Genomic DNA, 27226 nt, shown 5'->3' on the forward strand with positions numbered 1-27226 from the left:
GTCGTTTCATTTCAACATTAAATTTATTAGTAATTACAAATGTTCACAATATCCAATAACTAAACAGCAGTACAAGGGCGCGTCGGCAGTCCGCCGCTGCGGGCCGACAGTCCGAACAACTGATCTCGGCGAGCTGATGATTACTCATCTATTGTCTCTAAAAGTATTTGTTTTGTAATTTGATAAAACCTTAAAACGAATCAAATGTATGAAGATCCCGATTGAGATCAATCATTCAACAAATACAAATATTTTTTACACAATTTACTGATAGCTTCTTCACTTAAGTAAATTCGATGAATTCGTTTAAAAGTAAGTACAAAAATATAGATCTATAGACATAACAAGTGCCTCGTCAGAAGTGGAATGTGGTCTGGGCTCGGGGGGGCGAGGGGGCGGGGCGGGGCGCGCGGGGTCGGGGCGGGGCGCGGGGGGCGCACCGACACAGTGGGGCGGCGCCGCCGGGAGGAAACAGACGAACGACAGAAAGTGGCGAGGCTTTACCGCAGACGGCACTTTATTTTTTCTCTCCCTAGATTTAATTTTTTTTTTTGAGGGCTTTTATATAGGTTTCTCTTCTTATTTGCTGTTATTCTATTCTATTATATTAAGTTGAGCTGATGGTCCATCTAACCCCCGCCCCGCCCTGCCCCCCACCCCGGGGCGGACACGCGGTTCCGGAACGTCAATACGAAATCACGCCCGCTTGTACGGAGCAGTATATACATTAAGATGCAACAAATAATGATTTATATATATTCTATTGCGCCGGAGCGCTCAGACGGTCACAGCCAGGTCCCCCGGTCGCGGTCGGCGCGCTAGTTGCGGTCCGCGGTCAGCAGCGCGTCGAATGTGTCAGAGCCGCACGTCTCGTGGCTCGATCCGAAGTACGTGGAAAACGTAAACGTGGCAGAGTCCTCTCTCACGTTGTCAGTCGAACTGAACTGCGTCTTGTTGGTGCGCAGCGGGCTGGCACTCTCGCTGCACGACTTCCGGTCCGAGGGCGCGGCCTCCGTGTAGGGGTCCGAGAGGTACTCGGCGTACAGCGAGCACTGGTCGCCCATGTCCAGCAGCAGCGAGTGCGGGGGCCGCGCGGGGGGCGGCGCGGGGCGGGCGGGGGGCGGCGCGGGCCGGGCGGGGGGCGGCGCGGGCCGGGCGGGGGGCGGCGCCGGGCGGGCGGGGGGCGGCTCGCTAGACGCGCCTATCGGGGTCGATATCATCTGCAAGTGTTTATTTATAATAATTAACTTTTAAAGTGATTCACTCACATGACATACGACGCTATAGTATGAACATGTACCTCGTTTAACGGCTGAAGTAAAACAGACGAAGTCAATCCCATTTGGTCGTAAAGAGGGTTCCTGATGGGCACCATGCCGCTGACCGGGGGCGCGGCGGCCGCGGGCGGTGACTTGGGGCCGCACACAGGGGATTGTGCTGGAAGTACCTGGACAGGATCCCGGGAGGAGGTGGGCGGGACGATGGTGGGGAGCGACGCCGGGAGAGACTGCATGTGGCTCAGCGGGTTCGTGGGCAGCTTCACGTCGTCCGGCACTGTGGAGCGTCGTGAGCATGAGTACACGTGGGACACACGCCGCGGTGCGGGCTCGCGGGGACTCACCGTCGGGGAACATGTCCTGCTTGAGGGTCGGCAGGAACTCGCCGATGACCTCCCATGTCATGAACCAGAGCTCGTTGTAGCCCTCCTCGTTCCTAAATATCTGTTTTGTCAAAAAAAGGTTTATTATTTTACAACCTTAACAAACAAGTGTGCCGCGCCAGTGCGGAGGGCGCGGCGGGAACGAGACATAGTGTGGGACTGACGTGCACAGAGTCCATGACGAGGATGACGTTCTTGAGAGACTCCAGAGCCGCCTCGGCCAGCGCGTCGTGCTGGGTCTGCAGCAGGGAGCGCTGCACGTGCAGCATGCGGGTCCACAGCCGCGAGAACGTGGGGCGGCAGGCCAGCGCCGCCAGGTGCTGCAGCAGCACCTTGCAGGTGAGGGTGTTGGCGCGCGCGGCGGCGTCCGGCCGGCGACCCAGGCCGCCCAGCAGCGGGAACAGCACGGAGTAGAAGCAAGCCTCCCACGCCTCGCCGCCCATGCTGCTGAGCCCGGGCGCCAGCAGGGCGCGCTGCAGGTAGCGCATGGCACACCTCGACACCTGCTTCCGGCGGTCGGTGCAGAACAGCGCAATGGCCTGCAGCAGCGGGCTCCAGGCGATGTCCCAGAGGTCGTGGTCGGCCGGGCCCCGCTGCTCCGCCTCGTCGCGCCACCACGCGAAGATCTGCGCCGTGCGGCTGTGCAGCGTGTGCATCAGGTCCAGCACCTGCAACGGACGCGCTCGCGTGAGGGGACCTGCGCGGGCCCGCCGCGGCGGGGGCCGCACGGGGCGCGACTGACCTGTATGCTGATGAGGTGGTACTGGTCCACGTCCTCCGTCTCCTCGTCGCTGGAGTCGTCGCGGGTCCGGGACGAGCCGGATCGTGACTTGATGTCGTCGCGGCTCTTCTCTTGACCTGGCAATGTGATGAGGTGATGAATACACAGGACCGCCTGTCGCGCGGGGCGTGCGGGCGGCTAGGGTACCGTGTCGCATGGCGGCGCGCGCGACGATGCGCAGCGCGGCGACGGTGGCGCGGCAGTTGTAGGGGGTGACGTGCGCCAGGTCGCGCACCACCAGCGCCAAGGTCTCCACGCAGCGCTGCAGCACGGCCGGGTCCGCCCGCGCCGGCGGGTCCGCCTCGCGCTCCACCTGTTGCGTCCACCTCGTTTAGTGATCTGTACCCGTCTCGACGAAGCCAGCAGACGTCGCTTCACTTCTGTTCACTGATCTTGTTTAAATCGTTTCTCCCGTCATTTTTCATAATTATTATTTAATCAGTCTAAGTGTAATTCAATGCCAAGATCTGTATTGTATAACAATGTGATCTCAAGTTCGGCTGAAGGAGTTTGCAGTGCACTTTCTAACTATTTCCAATCTACTTTTCTTGACTGTGATAACCTCAGTTAATCTAACACCTAGAGTAGCCGATGAACAACTTGCCCCAATTTCTCACTTAAACAACATCTACTTGGACCAAGCTGAGATACATAAGTTAATTCTTAATCTTGATCTATCTTAATTAGCTGGTCCAGACAAGTTGCCTGTCAGATTTAGTATTGGTTGCTCTGATGGCATAGTTTGGCATTAGATGGCATCATCTGCTTCCTCTTTACTTGCGACGTGAGGTTGCCGACATTATATATTATTTAAAGATCGTTAAAGGTTTGGTTGATTACCCGGAGCTCTTATCCAAAGTTGACTTCAGTGCACAAAGAATATCTTTGGGCCATCGAAATCCAATTTCTTTGCCACTAGCTTCCACCAATTATAGGTAAAACTCATTGTTTTTACATGTTTTTTTTTTTATTGCTTAGATGGGTGGACGAGCTCACAGCCCACCTGGTGTTACTTGGTTAAGTGGTTACTGGAGCCCATAGATATCCACAACGTAAATGCGCCACCCACCTTATGAATAAGTTCTAAGGTCTCAAGTATAGTTACAACGGCTGCCCCACCCTTCAAACCGAAACGCATTACTACTTCACGGCAGAAATAGGCAGAGTGGTGGTACCCACCCGCGCGGACTCACAAGGGTTCCTACCACCAGTAATTACGCAAATTATAATTTTGAGCGTTTGATTTTTATTACACGATGTTATTCCTTCACCGTGGAAGTCAATCGTGAACATTTGTTGAGTACGTATTTCATTACAAAAATTGGTACCCGCCTGAGATTCGAACACCGGCGCATCGCTCAACACAAATGCATCGGACGTCTTATCCGTTAGGCCACGACGATTTCAAATCGGTGGTGACCACCACATGTCGGTGGTGACCTGAACAGACTTGGCAGGTTGTTAGATATTGACCCATTTTATTCCTCTATCAGGGGGAGAGACGTCAGCCTAGTGCCTGATGTTTCCCGGGTGATGAGGGGACATGTGCCGGTGATGTGTAGCACAACCACTGAAGTATGAAACCTATGGAAATGAAACGTCAACGAAAAATGCGTGCCACTGTGACGTCATCTGGCCGCTAAACATGGCGGTTTTAGTGCTGCCCAGAAGATTTTAATGTTATTAGGTTTTATCGATAAACGTTCTTGGTTCATTTTATTTTAAATATTGTTGAGTATTTATTATTTCTAGAATTTATACTTTAATAGGAAATAAAAGGAGTACAAATAAGTTTCCGCCATTTTTTGTCGGAAAAATAATATTGATTATGAAAGAACGGTAATTTGAATTTAATCGAAGTATTGTCCATCACTAGCAACTACTTTTTCCCATCTCTCAGGCAGAGTTCGGATTCCACGTCTGAAGAACTCCTCGTCTTTTGAGGCTATCCACGAATCAACCCAAATTTTCGGTATCTTCATATGATGTAAACCGCTGCTCCAACAGAGCATGTGCCATTGACCGGAACAGATGATAGTCAGATGGGGCAATGTCTGGTGAATACGGCGGGTGAGGTAGTATTTCCCAATTAAGTGTTTTTAAATAATTTTTCACCGGTACCGCTACATGCGGACGAGCATTATCATGGAGCAGAATAATTTTGTCATGTCTGGAGTAGTATTGAGGGCGTTTTTCCTTCAGAGCTCAACTCAATCTCATCAATTGCGTTCGATAGAGAGCTCCAGTGAGTGTTTCGCCTGGATTAAGCAACTCGTAATACACCACACTCAGCTGATCGCACCAAATACACAGCATGAGTTTTCTTCCATGAATATTAGGTTTTGCTGTGGATGTTGACGCGTGGCCAGGTAGTCCCCATGATTTTCTTCTTTTTGGATTATCATAATGTATCCACTTTTCATCACCAGTGACGATTCGATGTGAAAAAAACTTTTCTTTTGTGTCTAGCTAGCAGCAGTTCACTCATGCATAATCGGCGTTCAACATCTCTCAACTTTAATTCTTATGGAACCCAATTACCTTGTATATGAATCATTCCTAACGATTTTAAACGATGTGAGACTGCTTGCTGAGTGACTTCTAAAGTAAGTGCAAGTTCCTTTTGTGTTTGAGACGAATCTCCCTCCAATAATTCCGTCAATTCTGCATCCTCATAAATTTTTGGCCTTCCACTGCGATCTTTGTCTTCTACGTCAAAATCACCGTTTTTAAACTTTTGAAACTACTCACGACATGTTCTCTCACTCAAGGCAGCCTCATTATATGCTTTTACGAGCAATCGATGCGCCTCGGCTGCAGATTTTTTTAAATTAAAAAAGGTAAATTAAAAGTTCCCGCAAATGACGTTTATGTGGCTCAAATTTTGACATTTTTGAATAAAAAAATACGTATGATGCTAATACGGAGTTAATAATATGATAGGGTTATGTTCTTAAATGATCAACTTAATTTTCAAGCCGATTATCATCTGTGAATTCAAACGTAAGCCTTGTGCCACGCCATCTTTCTCAAAACGGCGGAAACTTATTTGCACACCTAATAAGTATATTGTTATGTGCAAAGATGATGTGATTTAGATGTGTGAAATCTAAGACAAGTTCGTGCTTCAAATAGAGTGCCAAGTAAACGATATGACGATTTTTAAAAGTTGCTACACTGATTTTATAAAGTTGTCGTTTGACAACTCAGTGACCGCAAAACATAAACATATGGCGTAGTACAATGCCATCTGCCCATTGATATGCTGTTTTGCATATCAAAATAAGAGTACGTGTTTCTTACCTCTCTATTACAATCTATTTTAGTTGTGTTGCTGACTCTAAAGGTGAATTTACATTACGAAATTAGTGGCATGAAATTAATTTCGTGACATTAGTTTTACCAACAGTTTCACGTGTAATTTATGCGGAATTTACATTACTAAATTAGTGTCATGCAACTAATTTCATAGTGTAGACGCGACGTGAAACTAATGTCGCGAGAGGGCCTGCGCTGTGCAGACGTGTGATTGTTAGTTGGGACGCGCTTCAAGCGTTGAAAATGGCAAACCAACGATGGAGTACAGAAAAAAAATTAGATCTTATTAATGAATATCAGCGACAAGGGTGTCTCTGGGACCCGAAACACCTACAGTAAAAAATCATCTTCACTAAATTCAATTATCTTCACTCATTCGAAAATAGTTTTTATAGCTCTCAGGATCTTCATCTGCTAATTCAGAGACTAACTTCATTGCACCTAAATGCCTTCTTGTTGACCATCCTCGAATCTACCGTCTTTTTTTCTTGATAGTCTTTTTTTAAATTTATAGGTATGCATTTCTTTAGCTACATTGAATATAGCAAATTATATATAGCTTTGATGCTGAAGGCGCCATGGTTACTGCGATACTGTGGATTTCGCGACACTAATTTTTTAACGAAATTACTTTCGCACATATCGAAACTACTTTCGTGAAACTGAGTTCAACATGCATGACACTAATTTGAATCACTCTCACTTGAGAGTGATTCAAATTTTAAGCGGACCGCGTGATAAAAAAAAGCACCTTCAGAACATTTATTTATGTAATTACAAACGTCATTTCTGGTGACTCCCTCTTTAAATCACTTAATTATTACAAATTTAACGAATTTACAATAGTTTTTACTCGCTACGGAATAAAACTATTTTATTTAAATAGTTCCGAAGAGAGATTTTGTCAGTAACCTTTTTCCCGAAATATCTAAACAGAATGTCTAAATATGTTTTGATGACACATTTTATTAAGAGGTATTTATGATTAGTGTCATGAGCAATAGATTCCGACCGAAAAATAGTGTCCGATTTTTCGGATGAGTGCTCCATAATGAATTTAAATATATTATTATATAGATAATAGTTTTGGGGCATCGACTTTCTTGAGATCCTATAAAATATGTTTTAATTATTATTTTTATATGTTTTAAACGGGGTAGCATGATAAAATAAGAAATTTTATATAAGCAATCATATTAAATCGATATCAAAGGCAATAAATAATGTACAACCCAAAACAGACGGCCGAACTGACTAAACTAAACATGGCGGATTTTCGGCCTCATTAGACATTTACGTATATTCATGTTTCATTTTATGTACGCACTGAAATACTGTTATATTGTTTTCCTGCGAGTTACAGTGCTGATTAAGAACGAGATAGATATATGTTTATGTGTGTGCCTTCAAAATGGGTGCTATTTGTATAAGCAATTGTACGTATAGAACAATATGTCGCGTCCCTACTTTATAGGTCTATGAGCATAACTGATTTTTATTAATTTGTGACATTTATATATATTTATATATAAATGTCACAAATTTGCTTATGTTGTTTCTTGCTTGCTGATTGTTTTCTATTCCTTTGTTTCTAACTAGTCAGGTCATAAGTACTGTCACACAGTAAAAACTTTTCTTTTAGAATGCTGGCCACAAAAAGTTTATTGAATTCGAATTTCGAATTGTTCATGAAAATAAAAATGTATACTTTTAGAATTTTACTCATTTTTAAATATGGAGTGGACGCTTAAAGAAGACCGTGTTGCAGTTATTGCGTTGCATCGTTGCGGTTACGCGCCAATTCAAATTGTTAACATACTCAAAAATTTGAATACAACCAAAAGATTCGTTTATCGTACCATCAAACGATACAATGAAGACTCTAGTGTAGATGACAGGTCAAGAAGTGGTCGCCCTCGGTCTGTTAGGACTCCAGCAGTGATAAAAGCTGTGAAGGCGCGAATTCAAAGAAATCCCAAACGTAAGCAGAAACTGTTGGCCCTTCAGATGGGGTTAAGCAGAACCACGGTGAAAAGGGTGTTAAGTGAAGACTTAGGGCTTCGGGCATATCGAAGAAAAACAGGACATCGTTTGAATGCTCGTCTAATGGACCTGAGACTGAAGAGATGCCGCGCTTTGTTGAAGCGGTACGCAGGAAAAAAATATCGGGAAATTCTTTTTTCGGATGAAAAAATTTTTACCGTAGAAGAGAGCTACAACAAACAAAATGATAAGGTGTACGCACACAGTAGTGAAGAAGCGAGCAACCTTATTCCGCGTGTCCAACGAGGTCATTTTCCATCCTCGCTCATGGTATGGTTGGGAGTTTCTTATTGGGGCTTAACAGAGGTACATTTTTGTGAGAAAGGTGTAAAAACGAATGCAGTTGTGTATCAAAATACAGTCCTGACGAACCTTGTGGTACCTGTTTCTCATACCATGTTCAATAACAGGCACTGGGTATTCCAACAAGATTCGGCGCCAGCTCATAGAGCGAAGAGCACACAAGACTGGCTGGCGGCGCGTGAAATCGACTTCATCCGGCACGAAGACTGGTCCTCCTCCAGTCCAGATTTGAATCCGTTAGATTACAAGATATGGCAACACTTGGAGGAAAAGGCGTGCTCAAAGCCTCATCCCAATTTGGAGTCACTCAAGACATCCTTGATTAAGGCAGCATATTGACATGGACCTCGGAGTTTATTTTGAATAAACTTTAGTGTCACAAGAATCTACGTTTTGTTAAGTTCATTTTGGTATATGAATGGTTACATAATGAATAAACTTGTTTCAATTATTTTACATTAAACATGTGACAGAATTTATGACCTGACTAGGTATGTTATTATTTCTCTAGTGTTTTAATTTGTTTATATTGGTGAGGACCTTTAATTGGCTTTTTGTTTCTATTATTTGTTATATTATTATATTATGTTAGTTGGCTGTTGGTTCTCCTTGTAGTAAATAAATAAATAATTCCTAATTGTTATAGAGAGCACGTACCAGGATCCAGCCGTGTGCGTGCGGCGACTGCGACAGCTCGTGGTCGGCGGCCTCCTCCTCCGAGCCCGACCGGCTGGACACTGTTGTCACAATTAATCTTGGTTAATTGAATATTCAGTGCCGCTCAGTCGACGCCGAGTCGCAGTAGACACTCACGGTCGAGCGCGGCGCTGTCCGCGGGCCACACGCCGGCGCCGGCCGCGCACAGCAGCGCCAGCACCAGCTGCCACTCCGCGCCGCCGTGCACGTTCTGCGCCGACGTCCGCACCACCTCGTGCAGCCCGCACGATATCTGATGCGGACACGGACACACGGGCTTTACTACGAGCGCGGGGGGCGACAACCTCTAGGTAGACACGTCTGTACGCGAGGGGACTGACCACGTCGGCGTGCCGGTGGAAGACGTCCTGCGGCAGAGTGAAGAGCAGCGCGAGGTGCTGCAGCACGGCGGCGGCGCACAGCTCGGCGCGCATGAGGCGCGCGGCACAGCGCAGCACGGCACACAGCACGCGCCGCGCCGCCCGCCCGCCGCCCCGCGCCGCCGCCCAGCGCAGCGCCGCCGCCTGCGCGCCCGCCGCCGCCGCCCACACGCGCGCCGCCCGGTCCCTGCAACACGCGCCGCTGTACTGTGTCGAGCGCGGATCGGTGCGCGGATCGGTGCGCGGCTCAGTGCGCGGATCGGTGCGCGGATCGGTGCTCGGATAGGTGCGCGGCTCAGTGCGCGGATCGGTGCGCGGATCGGTGCGCGGATCGCTGCGCGGCTCGGTGCTCGGATCGGTGCGCGGATCGGTGCGCGGATCGGTGCGCGGCTCGGTGCTCGGATCGGTGCGCGGATCGGTGCGCGGATCGGTGCGCGGCTCAGTGCGCGGATCGGTGCGCGGCTCAGTGCGCGGATCGGTGCGCGGATCGGTGCGCGGATCGGTGCTCGGATCGGTGCGCGCGCGGGGGGAGGGGGGAGGCTCACCGGTTCTGTATCAAGGTCTGTCCGAGCAGCTCCAGGAAGAACACGGCCATGTCCTCCAGCTCCGGGTTGAGCTGCAGGCTCTCGGCGTCCGGGGGCGCCCCCACCGTCACCATCGCGTCCACCAGCGCCTGGAATGCGCGCCGTATATGAATGACACCCCCGACGTCACACGGGGCGAGGGGGCGGGGGCAGGGGCGGTACCTGCAGGCTGTCGAGCGGCAGGAACTTGGTCTCGGTGACGAGCAGCGCGGGCAGGTTGCAGGCCGCCACGCACTTGGCCGCGGCGTCCATCAGCGCCCTCTCGTGCGGGGTGGGAGCTCGCATGCCTGCCAATGCAACTCAGCTGAATGATCCGCGCGACACAGCACGCGACACAGCACGCGACACAGCACGCGCATGCGCGGGGAGGCCCTCACCCGTCTCGCCGAGCGCGATGTAGGAGTAGAGGCTGGAGAGCAGCCCGGACTCCGGGCCCCGCGCGGTCTCCGGCAGCAGCGACACCTTGCCGTCCGGGGACAGGTAGTCCTCGGCTTCCACCATGCTCTGTAACCGTTGTGGTGACACAAATAGCAGCACTTCGTTTATAAATGGTCGAGTAATATATAAAACAAAATATATTTTTATAAATAAAGTTTATAAATGACGCCGAGGCGGGTCGCGTCTTGTCGGCAGGGGGCGCCTCGGTCGCGCCGTCGTGACGCGGAATGAAACTGACAAAGCTTAACGATCATGGACAAATTCGAACCAAAAACAAAGTAGCAATATTTGTGACCATAGTTATTTAATTAGTTTTGCTTATTTTTCATAAATTTAAAACAAGGAATCAAATGATAAAACCCAAATTAGGGTATCTAATAATTATAGAAAAGACGGGAATAAAATCAAAATGGAGATTTAAAAATCACACATCAAAAATGCTGGGAGTGTTCAACTCAGCCAAGCTTTTCACTGGTGGTAGGACCTCTTGGGAGTCCGCACGGGTAGGTACCACCACCCTGCCTGTTTCTGCCGTGAAGCGGTAATGCGTTTCGGTTCGAAGGATGGGGCAGCCGTTGTAACTATACCGAGACCTCGAGGTGGGTGGTGCATTTACGTTGTAGATGTCTATGGGCTCCAGTAACCACTTAACACCAGGAGGGCTGTGAGCACGCCCATCCATTTAAGCAATAATAAAAAAAAAGCTGCACTTCACGACCGGCCGTGAACACAGACACAAACACCAGCCCGGACTGGGTCTAAGGAGAGACATCGGTTCTCTCTGTGTCGTGTACTGTATACATATCCCATAGAGTGCTCTGAGGAACGGTTTGAGATCATGTTCTGTTCACCCGGCGCCGCGAGAGTCCATCCGTGCCGCATAGAGCCGCGACGTTCCCGGTATCCAGAGAACTTTTTCGCCATGTACCATCCGAATTTGGGATGACCTTCCCTCCTCCGTGTATCCCGAGCGCTATGACTTGTACTTCTTCAAACGAGGTTTGTGGAGACAGCAGCTTAGCTCCGTCTCTGACATTGCTGACGTCCGTGAGCGACGGTAACCACTCACCATCAGATCCGGATCACATTTGGTTTCAGACAAAATCTGGGCTCTTCGGTTTACGCAGTGGTTCTTGCAGCCGCCCTCTGGCCTCTGGTAGTCTTCAATCAGTCTTCTCCGTCTTCTCTCAGATGGAGCAGTTGAGTGGTGCGGGAGGCTCACCTGCGGCAGCAGGCGGCCCCGGTACAGCGCCCCCACCGCGCGCAGCACGTGCTCCCACGCCGCCCGCAGCGCGCCGCCGTGCCGCGCCACCATGCCGCACGCGCCGCCCAGCGCCAGCTGGCTCCGCGCCGACTGCCCCAGCGACACCCCTGCGACAAGCCAGCTCTCGCTTACTGACCGCGTCCTTCAGTGCGGACGCTCGCGTGCGTCGCGGCGCGTTACCTATGGCGATGTAGGAGGAGCTCTGGTGCTGCAGCAGGCCCGTGAACTTGACGAGCGTGAGCACGAGCGAGTCCAGCGTGAGCTCGTCCACGGGCAGCCGCGCCAGCAGCGCGCCGCAGCGCTCCAGCGCGGCCAGGCTGCGCGCGGCGGGCTCGCGCTCGAAGGCGGCGGACAGCGCGGCGACGGCGGGCGGCGCCAGCGCGGCGTGCACGCGCGCGGCGTAGGGGTGCGCGGGGGGCAGCGCGCGGTAGCGGGGGGCGCGGCGCTGCAGCACGCGCCACAGGTACGCGTCGCGCACCGGCCCCACGCGCTCCGCCGGCATCACCATCTCCTCGTTCCTGGGGGCGGCTCCATAATAACGCACCACCGCAATAACATCATATAATAAAATCAAACCTGCAAAAGTTATGATTTGATTGTGAACCCGCACTGGGAGGTACTGCCACCCTTTTTTTCTGTACCGGGGGCCGAATCTCCTGCGAGGAGCCGTGTCAGGAGTCACACCCCCTATGTGGCACTTGACGATCCGCAGATATTGGGAGCCGACCGCGGCCCCACAGAGCCTTCGAGATGAAACGAAGACTCTAGACGGTCGACCTGTCGGGCTGCCCAGGTGGTGCCGCCGGTGTCCCGGGATACCCCGTACCCCGCGGGGTCAAAACCAGCCTATCGGGTCGGGACGCGATATACCACAAACCGATCGCTCTTATAATTCGCGCTTCAGGAGTGATTCCTGAGCGGAACGCTAATGATGTGTTTCATGGTGGGCGGTGGCATCGACGTGGTTGATGTGTGCACTCACCAGCAGGCGGGCGGCCGGGGCCTCGCTGCGTTCGTGCAGCGCGCCGGTCTCTGAGAGACGAAGACAACTCACTTGATGGAGTAGTAGACCTGCTCGAGCATCGCCTGGTCGAAGTCGCCGGAGCCGTTGCACCCGCGAAGGTTTCTGACGAAGTCTTCGACGGTCATGGGCACGTTCAGCTTCTTGGCGTTGTGGTTATGCTGGTCCATGTTCAGCATGATGACTGCGTAGGCCAGTCTGAAGGCGGCGTCCGTGTTCGCGAATGGACATCCGTTTGTGGACTGCGCAGGGGGCATGGCGTCACGCTCTGCGCGGTGGGGGCGTCGCGGTGGGAGACCCCACGGTGGGGGGCCCCACGTATGACAGTACAAAAGCAGGTTGGCACAACGATCAATATAATAATTTCAGAATTTCAGATTCTAAACCAAACAACAGTTATCGAAAAGGGAATAAGAAATAAAAACTCATAAATTGGGTGATAATAAGTCGGGTGGAGGGGCGGGGCGGGGCGCGGCGGTCGCCGTAGCGAGGGCTTGTCGTTGAGCGACGTACATGCTCCACAAGAGTGAGTCGTAGCAATACATCCTGGGACCTGGATTCGTTTTTCGAGCTGAATCAGTATCGTGAATTATAATTAATTAACATTCCGACTGGCGTTAAGTGGACACCAAAAGCTGTCGGCGGTACAGTGTGATTACCGCCCGCCGCTCTGAGACATGAGCTCAACATGTGACCCTAACATTCGCGCAGACTCGGGCGGGCTGGCGACCTGCTGTACCACCGGTAATTATGAAAAATAATTGATTTGAGTTTAATTTTCATTATACGATGTTATAGATCCCGGAAGACGTTCGTGAACAGGAGTAAAGTACACATTTCCTTAGACGAAACAGACTTGTGGACGACACGTGGGCCGCGGCGTGTCGTGTCGGGGCGGGGCGGGGCGGGGCGGGGCGTGCGTACTGACGTGCCAGCGCTCGGCGAACTTCTCCATGACGAGGAAGATGAGCGGCGCCTCGCCGGGCAGCCGGAAGGTCTCTAGGTAGAGCCGCAGCGCCTGCTCGATGCGCAGACCGCCGAACTCGAAGCTGTCGGCGAAGGCGCCGAGCACGCTCGTGTCGCCGCAGTGCTCCGCCGACTCGCCGCGGGACGAGCGCTTGCAGATGTACTCGCCTGCGCAGCGCACCACATTACTGACCTCGCGAGCCGCGAGCTAGACGGGCCCCCGACTCTCAATTGTGAAGAATGAAACCTGTTGCATGGCTCTGGGATAGAGCTGCTTTTGACGTGACAAGCAGTCGTTCGACGAGCAGACGCCGGCGCGCGCCGCGGGTTTATTGACAGAAGAGCACACGGCCCACCGTCGCTCGAGGACATCAGCAATGCCACGGGCGCAGCCAAGGCCTGGCTCGGTTGAAAAAGACACGTCACCGTGGATGGGGTCCGTTCCTTCGTGTTCCATTGTTCACAGTACAATATAAAAGATACTCTAATCACAACTCACCTATCATTTTCTTGTCCAAGTCAGGATTTTCCCTCAAAAACATGGCCACTTCGTGAGGGTCTAGCGGTGTCGCCAGCACGCCGTGCTCCTGCAGGAACTGTATGCCGCGCTCCGGCTTCTGGTTGAAGAGCTCCGTGCCCTGCCTCACCCACTGCGACACACGGGGCGGTCAGCACAGCTCCCGGCCGCGGACTTGCCAGCCCTTGGCCGGGGACGCCGGGAACTAACCATACCTTTTTTAAGTTTCTGATGTTGTCTAACTCGGCGTCCGTGGGCAGCGGGTCCCGGGGCGCGAGCGTGACGTCATCGAGTCCGCCCAGCTCGAGCGACACGTGCGCACGCGGGCGGGGGGGCGCGTCCGAGCGGGAGGGCGCGTCCTGGCCGGGAGGCGCGTCCTGGCCGGGGGGTGCGTCCTGGCCGGGCTGCGCGTCGGCGAGCCGAATACCGACCTCGACCGTCTCCATGACGGCGAGCAGCGCCTCCGTGGACGGCGCGTGAATATTGTGAGCGGCGGAGGAGAGCACGTTGGTGGACAAGAGCTTGATCAAGTCTTCGAAGATGTTGGCGCAGTAGATGTCGCAGTCGTAGTTAAGATAGAGCTCGGCGCAGAAGCCAGGGATCCTGAACAGCTGGACGACGCTCTCCACGGCGAGGAGCTGGATCTCCTTCAGCTCGTAGATGGATTTGCTCGTGTCGGCAGACACTATCTCTATGATCTTCTTGAAGAACGCCTCGATTTGATATTTCAGATGGAAGCGGAGAGCTTCGTAAAGCAGGAAGGTGACTTGGAGGTCCAGAGCGAATATCGATATCCGCTCCGTGCTCAGCAACTGGAAATCAAAACAATAGATATTCAAGTCAGAAGTTTGTCCTTGTTAAGTCTTCCGGCTCGTTGGTCTCCGGGAGGCGTGCGCAGACGGCATTGCTTACACTTAAGAGGTTCCTGCAGAGCGGGTCCTTAACGAGTTGCAGCAGGGACGGACACCTGGCGATCTGATCCACGCCGACCTCCAGCGCCGTGCCCACCAGGGACAGGCCCAGCTGCACCATGGCCGACGTGTTCTGCTCGTCCAGGGGGTTGCACAGCGTGATGAGGAACCTGCGCACAGCAGTTACAGCTCGACGTGGCTACCGGCGGGAAACATTCTCGGAAATTGTAGACGAGCGGCGACTATAAAGTCTGCAGCGAAGCGGAACGAGTCAATTGCGAATTGTGACCTGAGCCTTAAGTGTTGAACAGAGTTGTAATTCATAGTTCGGTATCCAGCGCGGCCCGGACGGCCTGTGCGGGAGCAGGAGGGGGGTATCGTACCGGAAGAGTTCCCTGATGCAGGGCGCTCCGTAGGGGCGGAGGGTGACGGTGTCGTGCTGTGGAGTGAAGCGGATCCCTCTGTGGTTCACGAACTCCTCCGCGGCCTCTGCGTCGTGGTCCGCCTTGCTGCCGGTCGCGCCGTCCCCCTCCGCCGCTGCTGTTACCAACAACTATATATAACTTATATAGATAATTAATCCAAAATCCAAAAATAAACAATTGCACCATATGTTAACACCAATAAATAGTTTTAAGGAAATAAAATCCAGCTCCTCATATCAAGTTAAGCGCTGAGAGCCCTCCCCCCGTCGCCTGGAGCGCGCCGAGGGTCTCATCACTGAGGTCAGAGTGGCTTCGAAGGACCCAGCTCGCGGTACGACGGTCGCGGCTATAGTCCTGTTTAAATGAGAATAAAAAATGCCGGAACATATAAGTTTATGGCACAAGCGGCGGCCATGGACTGTGGATCAGTAAAAAGTAGCTCACTTGTCCGGTCCAACTCTTGTGGAGCGTCGGTCTGCGAGTCCGGCTGCGAGTCGGGGTCCGGCCGCGAGTCCGGCTGCGAGTCCGGGTCGGGTCGCGAGTCCGGCTGCGAGTCGGAGTGTGACTCCCCGGCGACGCACTTCTCTAGTAGCTGCGTGATGGTAGAGTTCTCGGCGGCGAGGTCCATGGAGGAGTGGCGCGCGTGCTTGGTGGAGGCGGGTGCCGACTCGACGGGCTCTATCGTTATTTCCGCTTCATTGATGAGGTTCTTGTCTTGACTAAGAAGCAAGGTTCACTATTTACTACACAAGACGTCTGCATTATAATTTAGAATTAGAATAACATTGAGAAAGATATTTCAAAATATAAATGTTATGGACGTATGTTAGGTTATGGACCTTGTCGGTTGAAATAAATGATATTCCTTGGAATTGTATATCTTTTTTGAAATAAATACATTTAAACTGTCAGTCCACAGCGCACAGCTTGCCGCGCGGGCACAGAATCTTGTTACCGCGGAAGGAATTCGATCGCGCTGTTGGAAATGTATTATATTAAGTTATTTTATGGATTAAGAATTTTGACAGTTTTAATCGAACTATGTCATTGAAAATGAGTAATGTTATAATTATGAATTTTATTATTGAAATCAAAGACCATTTGAACAAATCACGAAACCTATCACACTAGTTTCACCCTGAATATTTCGGTAAATAATTAAAAAGTTATACAAAGAGCTCAATGGCCGCGAGCTAGTTCACGAGAGGCGAGAGGGAGGCGGCACTCACAGCCGTTGCAGCGGATCGGTCCTGTCGGGCTCGGCGTGGTCCGCGGGCGCTGCAGCAGGACTGCCCCGCCCCCCGCCCGCGCCCTTCCTGTCGGCCACAGGACCTGTACAGTAATGGAGTCCGCGTGTAACGGAAGCATATTTGATTACACGTAACGCATCGCGTGAAGGCCTTGGCGGGCTGCGCTGTGGTCGCAATGTATAAATCACTCTATGTAAAAGTTGAAATGAGCATTGTCTGAGTATAAAACATAAATAAACAGTATAACTGGTAACATAACTAGCGATAGTTTTAACTTCGAGTTCGCTGCGTCCAAGAACCGCATCTTAGTGTTAAAATGCACCAAGAGATGTCGCTGCTCGAAATCTGAATCGCGCAATCGTTTAATGGACGAGCTGAATGACTAGGGCGGCCCCGGCCCGCTCTCGCCAAAAGGGTGTTTGCCGCTTGGATGGCACGCGGCCCCTCGGGGTCGTGGGGTATGGTTATCAAGACATACTCAACACATAATTTTTGTCGAGAGGAAGCAGTTGGCTACCTGCGTACCGGCGCTTCCCCCACGTACTACAAGGAGACTTGCGCAAAACATCACTTCCATCACTTCTACAGACAGGTGATATTACTCGAAAACATTACACATTACTCGGTGCGTTCAATAGATACTGTGACGAATACATTGTATCTATGCACCCGAATCATTACCTACCTAACCTAAGTGATGTGTTCATACTTTGTATTGTAATAAACTGTTATATTACTTGGCAGAGATTGACTTACGTAATAATATAATAATTTTATTTTTTACTTAATATAGTTTATTGTGGGATGAACGGATTTCATATGGCGACTTAGACTGCAAACTGAGCTCGACGATAATGTTAATATACGAGAGCAGTAGACGCATTGTTTCGGCGCGGTCTCCTCAAAATGCATCCAAAGAGGACTGTACTTTCATTTAGACGCCATTCTTTCTTTCACTTATTAAACACGCATTAAAACAAATAATAAAACTATCTTCAAACAACTGCTTAAGTAATTCAAACACAAAATGAATATATTAAATATTACTAAAGAATTACTAGCGATTTTACAAAAGTTGCGAATAAAAAATTAAGTAACTACTTGCGGGGAACTACCGGCTGGCCGCATGAAAAATATAAACACAAATACCTCTATTAAAATTCAGACGTACCATCGGTATAAAAATGTACCTAGCGGCCAGGGCATACGGTTCAAAATCACTAGGAATAATTCCGTGTCGCTTGCTCATTTATTTTGCGTAGATCGGTCTGTCTCGCTCGCTCGGTTCCGTTCGTGTATCGAGCAACATTACACGACAAAGAAAGAAACATGTTGGGTGATAGTGTGATGTTTGTTTCCTTCGCGTAATGTGTGATGTTGCATTACATCGTAGAGTAATATCACTCGCATTACTTACACATGTCTAACTACAAGTGCATGACGGCCGGAAGTGAAACTTATAACTTTACTCAATGCTTTTATCTTATCAACACACGGCATCGATGACATTAGTCAAATTAATTGCAAAGTTAATCACGGCCCAGTAGTCAGGGTGAGGGAGTCGATATCATCTAAGATGCAAAATGGTACTGACTACTGAGGGCACTGGCGCTCTTCTTTTTGGTAGTTTTCTCTCTCTTCTTCAGAGAGAGACTGCCCACTGTGGAGAAGTCGGTCGCGGCGCCGGGCTCCGGCGGGAAGTGCGCCAGGCGCGAGAACACGAGCTGCGTCATGTCGCGCAGGCACTGCTCCGCGAACCGTCGCAGCAGCTCTGGAATCCACCAAATCTATATCTCATTTGTTCTATGCTTCCTAGTATTGTAGTGAGCATGAACTAGTAATCTGAGCATACACAATATATTGACAAAAAGCACTATAATACTGTACAATGGTCATCAACTTTACCAACAGGTAATCTACCTGGGATGACCTGATTTGGCAATTGGAGATCTAATATGTGAATACCCAGACCACATGTCTGAATGTGTGGGGTAGAAGTAGTAAACGTAATTGTGTTACTAAGTCATCAGTTTTCATACAATATACATTCAATGAGTATCATACACTCATATAGTTTTATTAACCATAGATCTAAACACACCTGTGAGTCGTGTCTCAAAGCAGATCCGGAAACAGCTGAGCATGATCTCACAGACACTCTCATCAGTCAGCATGGCACCTTCTGGACTTAGCATAAGAGTGCGCAGCACCTGTAATACCATTTTTTTTTTGTTTTTTATTTTTTATTGCTTAGATGTCCATACATCTATCTCTATATCTATCTCTATCATTTCTCTACATCTACATCTCTACATCTATCTCTATCATCTATCTCGCCCATAACGAGCTCACAGTGTTATGTGGTTACCGGAACCCATAGTCTTCAAAGTAAAGGCCGCCACCCACCTTGAAATTTGATTTTACCCATGACACCCTTTAAACCGTAATCCATTACTGCTTCATGGCAATAATAGACAGGGTGGCGTTACCTACCCGTGCGAACTCACAAGACGTCCTACCACCAGTAATTACACAAATTATTATTTGGCCGTTTTTATTTTTATTACACTATGTTACTCCTTCACCGTGGAAGTCAATGTGAACATTTGTTTATTGCTTACATGGGTGGACGAGCTCACGGCCCACCAGGTGTTAAGTGGTTACTGGAGCTCATCCACGTCTACAACGTAAATGCCGCCACCCAACTTGAGATATAAGTTCTAAGGTCTCAGTATAATTACAACAGCTGCCTCACCCTTCAAAACTGAAATGCATTACTACTTCACGGCAGAAATAGGCAGGGTAGTGGTACCTATCCGTGTGGCCTCATAAGAGGTCCTACCACCAGTAATTACGTAAATTATAATATTGCGGGTTTCTTCACCGTGGAAGTCAATCACGAACATTTGTTAAGTACATATTTCATTAGAAAAAATGGTACTTGCCAGCGGGAGTCGAAAACCAGTACATCGCTAGATATGTATGTACAAGTTAAGAATTTCTTAGGTAAGGCATATAGCATTAGAAACCAAATAAGGTTTTCAACAGATGTCAACTAGCTTCACATCTAGGATAGCTCCTGCAAGGTTAAGGATGACACACTATTCCTAACTTGGAGTTCATCTGGTCTCCAGATTAGGTTTTAAGTAAGCCAATAAAAGATAACAATGTCACCAGACACCTAAGTCTAATGATAATATCTAAAGATGAATGTTATCAATACTAAGAAACTCATTATTAGTACCTGCAATATCTTCATGAGTACCACTCCATCTGAGCTATGGTCAGTGCCAACAAATCTAGCATGTGTGACTGCATCTGCAATGTCCTCAACAGTTGCTGGCACACTTGGATGGGCTGGATCTGAAATATATTTTAAGACTGTCAAACTCTTTGCTGAGACTGACGAGTATGATTACCAGGGTCCATAAGTTCCTAGTGTTAGAACTAAAGGCATCTAATGCAATGGTTATTGGATGTGATGGATCTGTAAGAATATGATTAGTAATGTCAGTTCATAGCAGTAGTAACAGGCTGTCAATCACAAGCACTCATGAAACCAGTTCAGATTATAATACATGTTTCATAGCCGGAGAGCTGCATAGATGCTTTGATGTGGTTTAAAACAGAGTAAAAAGTAAACTCATTAATCCTGTATATTATCTATAAATAATTAACGGATGGGTCTTTGGCTAAGGCATAATTTATTGTAACAGTCCTTAGATTATTTTGAACTTAAACTTTAAAAGTTTTAAAATTAACATGAAAGCTACCTTAATACCTAAGGATAGCAGTAGGCAGCAGCTTGACTCTGCTCCTGGCATTGCTGAAGTCCATGGGCGACGGTAACCACTTACCATCAGGTGGGCCGTCTGCTCGTCTACCTACAAAGGTAATAAAAAAATAAAAAATAAAAATTACACAAGCAACAAGTATTCTAACAGTGTTATTATAGGCTATAATATGTTGTATAACTTCAATTTGTAGTTTTATAATATATCAATTAGAATTAGATTGCATACCTATTAGACCATAAGACATAAACTTGTGCACCGCAGAGAGTGCAAGGTTAGTGACGGGGCCAGTTGTTTCTTTACTTCTGATTACTTCCAGAAAAGGGCTGAGATAAGTAGCTGGATCTAATAGCCGCAAGTCATCCACTTGGTACAGTATCGTCTTTAGGTCCTGGAAGGTTCGCATTAACATATCATATTCCTCATTAGGGAATGAATGCGAGCCCCATCTGGTACTCCGTCGCATTGCTGTGACCAGCATCGCCATCTCGCCTTGGACCACGAAAATTCCATTCCCGGGCATCGACATCGTTTTATCAATATGAAACTTAACTCATCAACATCAACAACTTATTAATAAAAAAAATTATTTGAGTAATTTCCGAAATAATTGGAAACAATGCATTATATCTCGCTTATTTACACATAGTTTATTAAATAATTTATAAGATAAATAGTTCAATGGAAATTCACAATCTGATTATCAGATTCCGTCACATTTATATTCTTGGTTCATATTGTGTTGACGTTTCAGGATTTTAGTTCAGCTATTGGCCACCGTGCGGAGACACAGTACTATCACAGTAGATCAAGACCACAGCCTGATAAAATCGGCGGTAGATTTGTACCTACTCTTTTCACGGCAAAAAAGGTACAATTCAAATATAATAAGTGTATAATCTATGAAGGTACATAATTATTGGCCGTTTTCGGACTTTTTGACGGGAACGCGAGGAGTTAAGTTGTGTGATTTGTTTTATTTTGTCTATTTAGTGTTTCTTCGGGTTTAAATGTGTAATAATGGTGGTTTATTAACTGTTTAATATCTGTGAAAGTGCACAAATGTGGAAGAATTAAAAAAAGCCGCTGGACGTAACTTCTCGGGATCCTCCAAAAAGTGCCACTGAAAAAATCTTAGGGAGTGAAATGAAATGAAGACGACTAATTTGAGACATTAATCAACTGGGATGAAATTAAATGAAATGAAATGGGATGAAATATAATCTCAGTAAAATGGTGGTCATTTAATAATATCATTTTTCATGAAAATATGAATATAAATTAAAATAAGACATGACTTAAAGGTCTCAGTTACCAGGTCATAAAATTCCTTAAAAAAAATGGCCGTTTTCCAATTACAGCACAAGAGCGCATTATGCGGCATAATGCTCAACTAAGCTTCAGCATAATTCGGCATTGTGCGTCACTGAGTCGCACTATGCTCTGTAATTAACCATTACTTAATGGCTAATTTAATACATACTTACACTGATATTAATAATGGCCAACATGAACAGCTTTCTTCGTTTTTTATTATTCATAAACTGTAAATAATTAAAACGGCGAATAAATCTTATTACTTGACACTGGCTAATGTACAAACCGTGCAACGAACAATAAAAAAAACTTGAAATTGCTTTTCAGTTAGAAACGAAGTTACTCTTTCTTTCTAAAATTTTGTAATAAATAATAAAAGCATGCATCCACAGTATCGATATATCTCTGCCAACGCAGTGGTCAGTATTTTCAAATTAACTTTTTTAAACTTCAAAAAAGAGTAGAAATTTGTAGGCGCAAGGTCTGGTGAGTACGGTAGATCAACAAAACATTCAATCCTAGCTCTTGTAGCTTAGAGGTGTTTGTTGCGTCGTATGAGCTAGAGCGCTGCCGTGTAGGAGTAGCTGGGATGAGCGATTAACCTGAAAGCTGACTGGAGATTTGCGAGTTTCTCCATTATTGTGTACTCATTCGCAGTAATCCTGGTGCCTAATGGTAAGAAGCCATGATGAATACCAGCACTAGACCACCAACACCAAACAATGACCGTGACTTATTTAGGGGTATGTTTTTGTTTGGAGCATTGCCTAAGTGCTGAATCAAGATCTAACCAACATGATGATCACTTGCGATTTTCAAAAATAATCCAGTTTTTACTGCAAGTGACAATGCGGTTCAAAATCCTTTCGTTTCTGGGTTTACTATGCAACGCGATGTATTACCTTATCGTATTTGTCGCGGTGGCGATCGTTCAGTCTGTGCGACATACCTTTTCAAGTTTTTTACCTTGCCAATTTGACGCAAATTAAATAATATTATTTTGATACTACCGTTGAAAACGCAGCGATAGATGGAGTGTCTTCACTATGGAGAGTTTTCACTATGGCCTTTAATTAGTCGCTCTTGACTATATGTAGTTTTCAAGCAAACAAAGTTACTTGCTACGCCTACGTATGTTGTGACTACATAATATCGAGGCATTCATTCGCGAACTAACTGCCCATAAGTTGATAGGTCTCCTCCGGAGTCACTCGGGTGCCTGTTATCAAATCCCATCGCTCCTGAATGAGCCTGCACTAACATGCGCGCGAACATTCGTACAATGTACAAATGTTCGCGCGCATGTGAGTGGCCGTCAGACATTCATTCGCAAACTTAGCGGCTGTGCAAATGGGTTCGGCACTCAATTTGCGAACCCGTTTGCGCTTCCTCATACACTTGTTTACGAATGTCTAACAAATTTCTCCTCCTTTTTAATTCGTCAATAGAACATTGAAGAGAAAAAGAGTTTTGAATTCTTTCCCAGACATCATTAACAGCCATGCTGTTTTTATGGGATTTCTTTTGATGAAGATACGCTACACAGTAGACGTCACGATCTATGAAAATAGCGAAACGTCCGTTGCCTTCGCAATCGTGGGCGCAACTGGTCACACGAATGTGTGGGAGACTACGCGAAGGATCGCGGCTCGCGCGCTTTTATGTCTGTTAAAAAACGACACAGTTTGGAAAACCGCGAATGCAGCGAAAACTTTGCATAATCATTTGCAAATGTCGTCCTACACTTGTGGGTTTGCGTATTCGTGCGAATGTGAGTGACCAGTATAACCCACCTGTTTTGGGGAAACTAGAAAAGCAACCGGGTAACAAATAATCCATCCTTCCTAAAAAAATGTATCCAGGCGTTATTATATAATAGCTCGGAAAATATTGAAATATTTAAGTGTCAAATGATTCAGTTTAAATATTTCTATAGACGAGAATTGTTGGTCTCCCGTATAGATGTGGTTTGTATATACGGGTCGTCCGGACTTGTGGCGTAATTGAGGTAAAGGTACGTAGGTACCTGAGTAGGCGCCGTCGGTGTTCGGATAATAAATTAAAATCGACACCTCGCACACTAATGGAATGTTTATTACAATTAACACTTAGTCCACACGAAAATACAACACAGTCTATAATTATTATTATAATAATGAAGAATAGAAGGTTACGAGCACAGAGAGATATAGTTTATAGGTAGTACACAGAAGCCACTTTACACGACAGTACAGTAACGCTAAACACAAAGAAAGCGCGTTATCACAAGAGATGCAAAAGCTTCGAAAACAATACAACAGTATATAATTAGCAGAAGCGACGTGCGTTCAGTACGAGGTAAGTTTCGACTGGGCGTGGCTAGCCGCGATCAGCTGCGCAGGAGTGCTTTGTCGATCTACCCGCGACATTCCGTCCAAGCGCGCGTGTCCACAGCGCGAACGAACGGGCGACCAGCTGATTGACGCGGCACGATAAATTGTCGTGTGTGTATGTCTGTTTTATATATAATGTAGTAATAATATATTAATAGATATGTAATATGTGTGAATGTATATTCTGTGTGTATTAATAATTATATGAAATAAATATATTATATAAGTTTTATATTGTGAAGAGTAAATGTGTATGTGCATGGAATGTGGGATAAGCCCACATCACTCCCCCCCAGAGACCTGGTTAGGGGCGATAAAAATCAGGAAATCTGACATGTCGACCAGAACGTGTAGTTATAGGTGCAGTTCTGTCAGGTGGTGGAGCTACCGAAACATCGGGTTCAGATATGACAGGTGAAAGTGTATTATCTAACAGGCCTTCATGAAGAGTAAGGTAATAGGCAGGTTTTAAACGGTCTATGGAGACGGACAGACTTACCTTTAATTAAAAGTTTGAACGTCTTGTCACGTCGTTCTAATACTTTATGAGGACCTGTATATGCTGGCGTAAGAGGAGGGCGCGAAGCATCTTCACGTAGGAAGACGTACTCCGCGTTCTTGAGCTCTTTGAAAATAAAAATCTTTTCTTTGTTATGGCGAGAGGCGGGAACCGGTTTTAATTTCTCGGCAAATGAGCGTAGACGAGCCGTAAAATCTGATAGATCAGTAGTACAGGCTGTGCTCGGCTCGAAAAATTCGCCGGGAAGTCTTAACGGCTCGCCGTAAAGTAACTCAACGGACGAAGTCTGTAAGTCCTCCTTGAATGCGCTACGGATACCAAGTAGTACAAAAGGTAGGACTTCTGACCAATTGTCGTTAGCGTGGCATACGATGGAAGCTTTTAGCTGCCTGTGAAAGCGTTCCACAAGACCGTTACACGCGGGATGGTAGGCAGTTGTGCGTTTATGCTGGAATCCAGTGGTTTTTGCCAGATACTGAAACAGCGCGGACTCGAATTGACGGCCGCGGTCTGTAACAATATCTGTCGGGCAACCGAATCGGGATATCCAGCCTGAAATCAGTGCCTTAGCCACCGTTTCTGCGGTAATATCGGGTATGGGCATGACTTCCGGCCATCGAGTGAACCGGTCTATAGCCGTGAGACAATACCTGTATCCCTGTGATACCGGGAGTGGGCCTATCAGGTCTATGTGGACATACCTGAAGCGTGCAGTTGGTGCGTCGAAAGTGCCCAATGGTGCAGACACGTGTCGACTAACCTTCGCGCGTTGGCATGATAAACATGACCTAGCCCAGTTTCGACAGTCTTTTCGGACCCCAGGCCAAACAAATCGATCGGCTACAAACTTGGCAGTCGCGGAAGCGCCGGGGTGACTTAGCGAGTGGAGACTTTGGAATACCTGTTTGCGGTAATCCTTTGTGATGAATGGCCTGGGTGTCGGTGTACTGATGTCACAGTACAAAGGATTACGGCATCCAGGATAGTCCATCTTTTTGAGACGGAGAGATAAGCTGTCCGTTAAATATTGAGCCAGTTCGGGATCGCAGTTTTGAGCGTTTGCGAGGTCGGCGAGACAAATTGGAGCCTCCAGTTCATCGACGCGAGATAAGGTGTCGGCCACAACGTTATTTTTGCCGGAGATGTGCCTTATATCGGTCGTGAACTGGGATATGAAGTCCAAGTGACGAAATTGCCTGGGCGAACAATTTTGCTTCCTTTCGTGGAAGGCAAAACTGATTGGCTTATGATCGGTGTAAATCGTGAAGTGTCTCGCTTCAAGCATATGACGGAAGTACTTGATCGCCTCGTAGATTGCAAGAAGTTCGCGATCATACGGGGAGTACTTATTCTGTGACGGACTCAGCTTACGGGAGAAAAAGCCTAGAGGCTCCCACGTGTCATTTTTCAGCTGTTGCAAAACAGCCCCTATAGCCAAATCAGATGCGTCTGTAACCAAAGACAGCTTAGCCTGACAATCTGGATGTGCCAGGAGTGCCGCGTTGGAGAGGCTTTCCTTGGTCTCTGCGAAAGCTTTCAGAGCAACGTCATTAAGGCTAATGGGAGTGGAGCCTTTGACTGAACCCATAAGTAGGGCGTTAAGAGGAGCTTGTATTTGGGCAGCATTAGGCAGAAACCGCCTATAAAAATTGGCCATACCTAAAAACCGTCTAAGCGTCCTAACGTCTTTGGGTGGGGGAAAGTTTTTGATGGCTTGTACCTTCTCGTCCAGTGGTTTGGTTCCGCTCTCCGAGATACGGTAACCTAGAAAAGTTACCTCGGGAGCCCCAAAAACACACTTGGACAAGTTGATTACCATCCCGTAGTTCCTAAGTCTGGTAAATACTTGGCGCAGATGCTGCTCATGCTGAATGCTGTCCCTGCTAAATATGAGAAAATCGTCCAAATAACAGTAAACGAAATCTAGCCCGCGCATCATCTCATCTACAAATCTTTGAAATGTTTGGCTAGCATTTCGTAGCCCAAATGTCATAAACGGGAATTCATACATTCCAAAGGGGGTGGTGATCGCGGTTTTTGGTATATCTTCGGCACAGACTGGTATTTGGTTGTAGGCTTTAACAAGGTCTATGGTGCTAAACGTACTACAACCAGTGATATTGTGCGCAAAGTCGTGTATATGACGTACTGGATACCTATCTGGGATAGTCCGGGCATTGAGTTGCCTATAGTCACCACAAGGGCGCCAACCGTTGTCTTTTTTCGGTGCCAGGTATAATGGTGATGACCATGGGCTATCGGACGGTCTAGCTGTACCATCAGCTAGCATGGACTCAAATTCCGCTTTTGCCACCTTCAGTTTCTCGGGCGCTAAACGCCTAGGTGCACAAGCGACTGGAGGCCCTGGTGTAGTCCTAATGTGGTGTTGTGTATTGTGGCTTACCGTACGTTGTGTACCAGCTGGTCGCGTAATTTCAGGAAAATCGTGCGAAAGCAAAGCATGGTAGTGGGAATCGCCAGTCGGAACCTTCACAGAAAGAATACCGTTAGTATTACAGGCCAGTGAAGCTGGAACAGACAGGGTAGTGGTGTCGTCAATTAATTTTCGATTCTTACAATCTACAATCAAGTTATAGTGACACAAAAAATCTACACCTATAATGGGCTTCGTCACGTCAGCCACTATAAATCTCCATGGGTAGTTG

The 27226-nt window shown here is 47.7% G+C and overlaps 1 protein-coding gene and 1 non-coding gene across 3 annotated transcripts; one reads left to right on the forward strand and one right to left on the reverse strand.

Moving 5' to 3' along the window:
• Positions 1-4: 4 nt before the first annotated feature.
• On the reverse strand, positions 5-21214 carry LOC101745658 (Golgi-specific brefeldin A-resistance guanine nucleotide exchange factor 1). Of its 2 annotated transcripts, none has more exons than XM_062674719.1 (27): positions 20580-21214; positions 19802-19920; positions 18659-18767; positions 18152-18328; positions 16537-16639; positions 15752-16026; positions 15266-15419; positions 14884-15052; positions 14187-14783; positions 13954-14104; positions 13417-13622; positions 12522-12730; positions 11648-11985; positions 11426-11574; positions 10143-10269; positions 9928-10052; positions 9727-9854; positions 9143-9368; positions 8919-9054; positions 8763-8842; positions 2589-2754; positions 2403-2518; positions 1825-2328; positions 1622-1721; positions 1301-1554; positions 1171-1220; positions 5-1107 (listed from the first exon to the last, which is right to left on the reverse strand). In XM_062674719.1, the coding sequence occupies exons 1-27, from the start codon at positions 20878-20880 to the stop codon at positions 819-821; spliced, it is 5358 nt and encodes a 1785-aa protein (XP_062530703.1). In that variant the 5' UTR covers positions 20881-21214; the 3' UTR covers positions 5-818. The 2 variants fall into 2 exon arrangements, with proteins under 2 accessions (XP_062530703.1, XP_062530697.1); XM_062674713.1 differs by having other exon boundaries at positions 15266-15422.
• LOC119631212 (U11 spliceosomal RNA) lies at positions 16966-17092 on the forward strand. Its single transcript, XR_005246595.1, has one exon. It is a non-coding gene; the product is annotated as a U11 spliceosomal RNA (small nuclear RNA).
• Positions 21215-27226: the final 6012 nt, after the last annotated feature.

This window comes from Bombyx mori, chromosome 3, assembly GCF_030269925.1.
Source record: "Bombyx mori chromosome 3, ASM3026992v2".
Classification (NCBI taxonomy): Eukaryota; Metazoa; Arthropoda; class Insecta; order Lepidoptera; family Bombycidae; genus Bombyx; species Bombyx mori.

Bases quoted from the DNA above. Each gene is read 5' to 3' on its own strand.
- LOC101745658 (XM_062674713.1), bottom strand. From the start codon at position 20,880: ATGTCGATGCCCGGGAATGGAATTTTCGTGGTCCAAGGCGAGATGGCG. The intron at 19,921-20,579 runs GTATGCAATCTA...AATATATTTCAG, and splicing joins TATGTCTTATGGTCTAATAG to ATCCAGCCCATCCAAGTGTG. The intron at 2,519-2,588 runs GTACCCTAGCCG...TCACATTGCCAG, and splicing joins GCGCGCCGCCATGCGACACG to GTCAAGAGAAGAGCCGCGAC.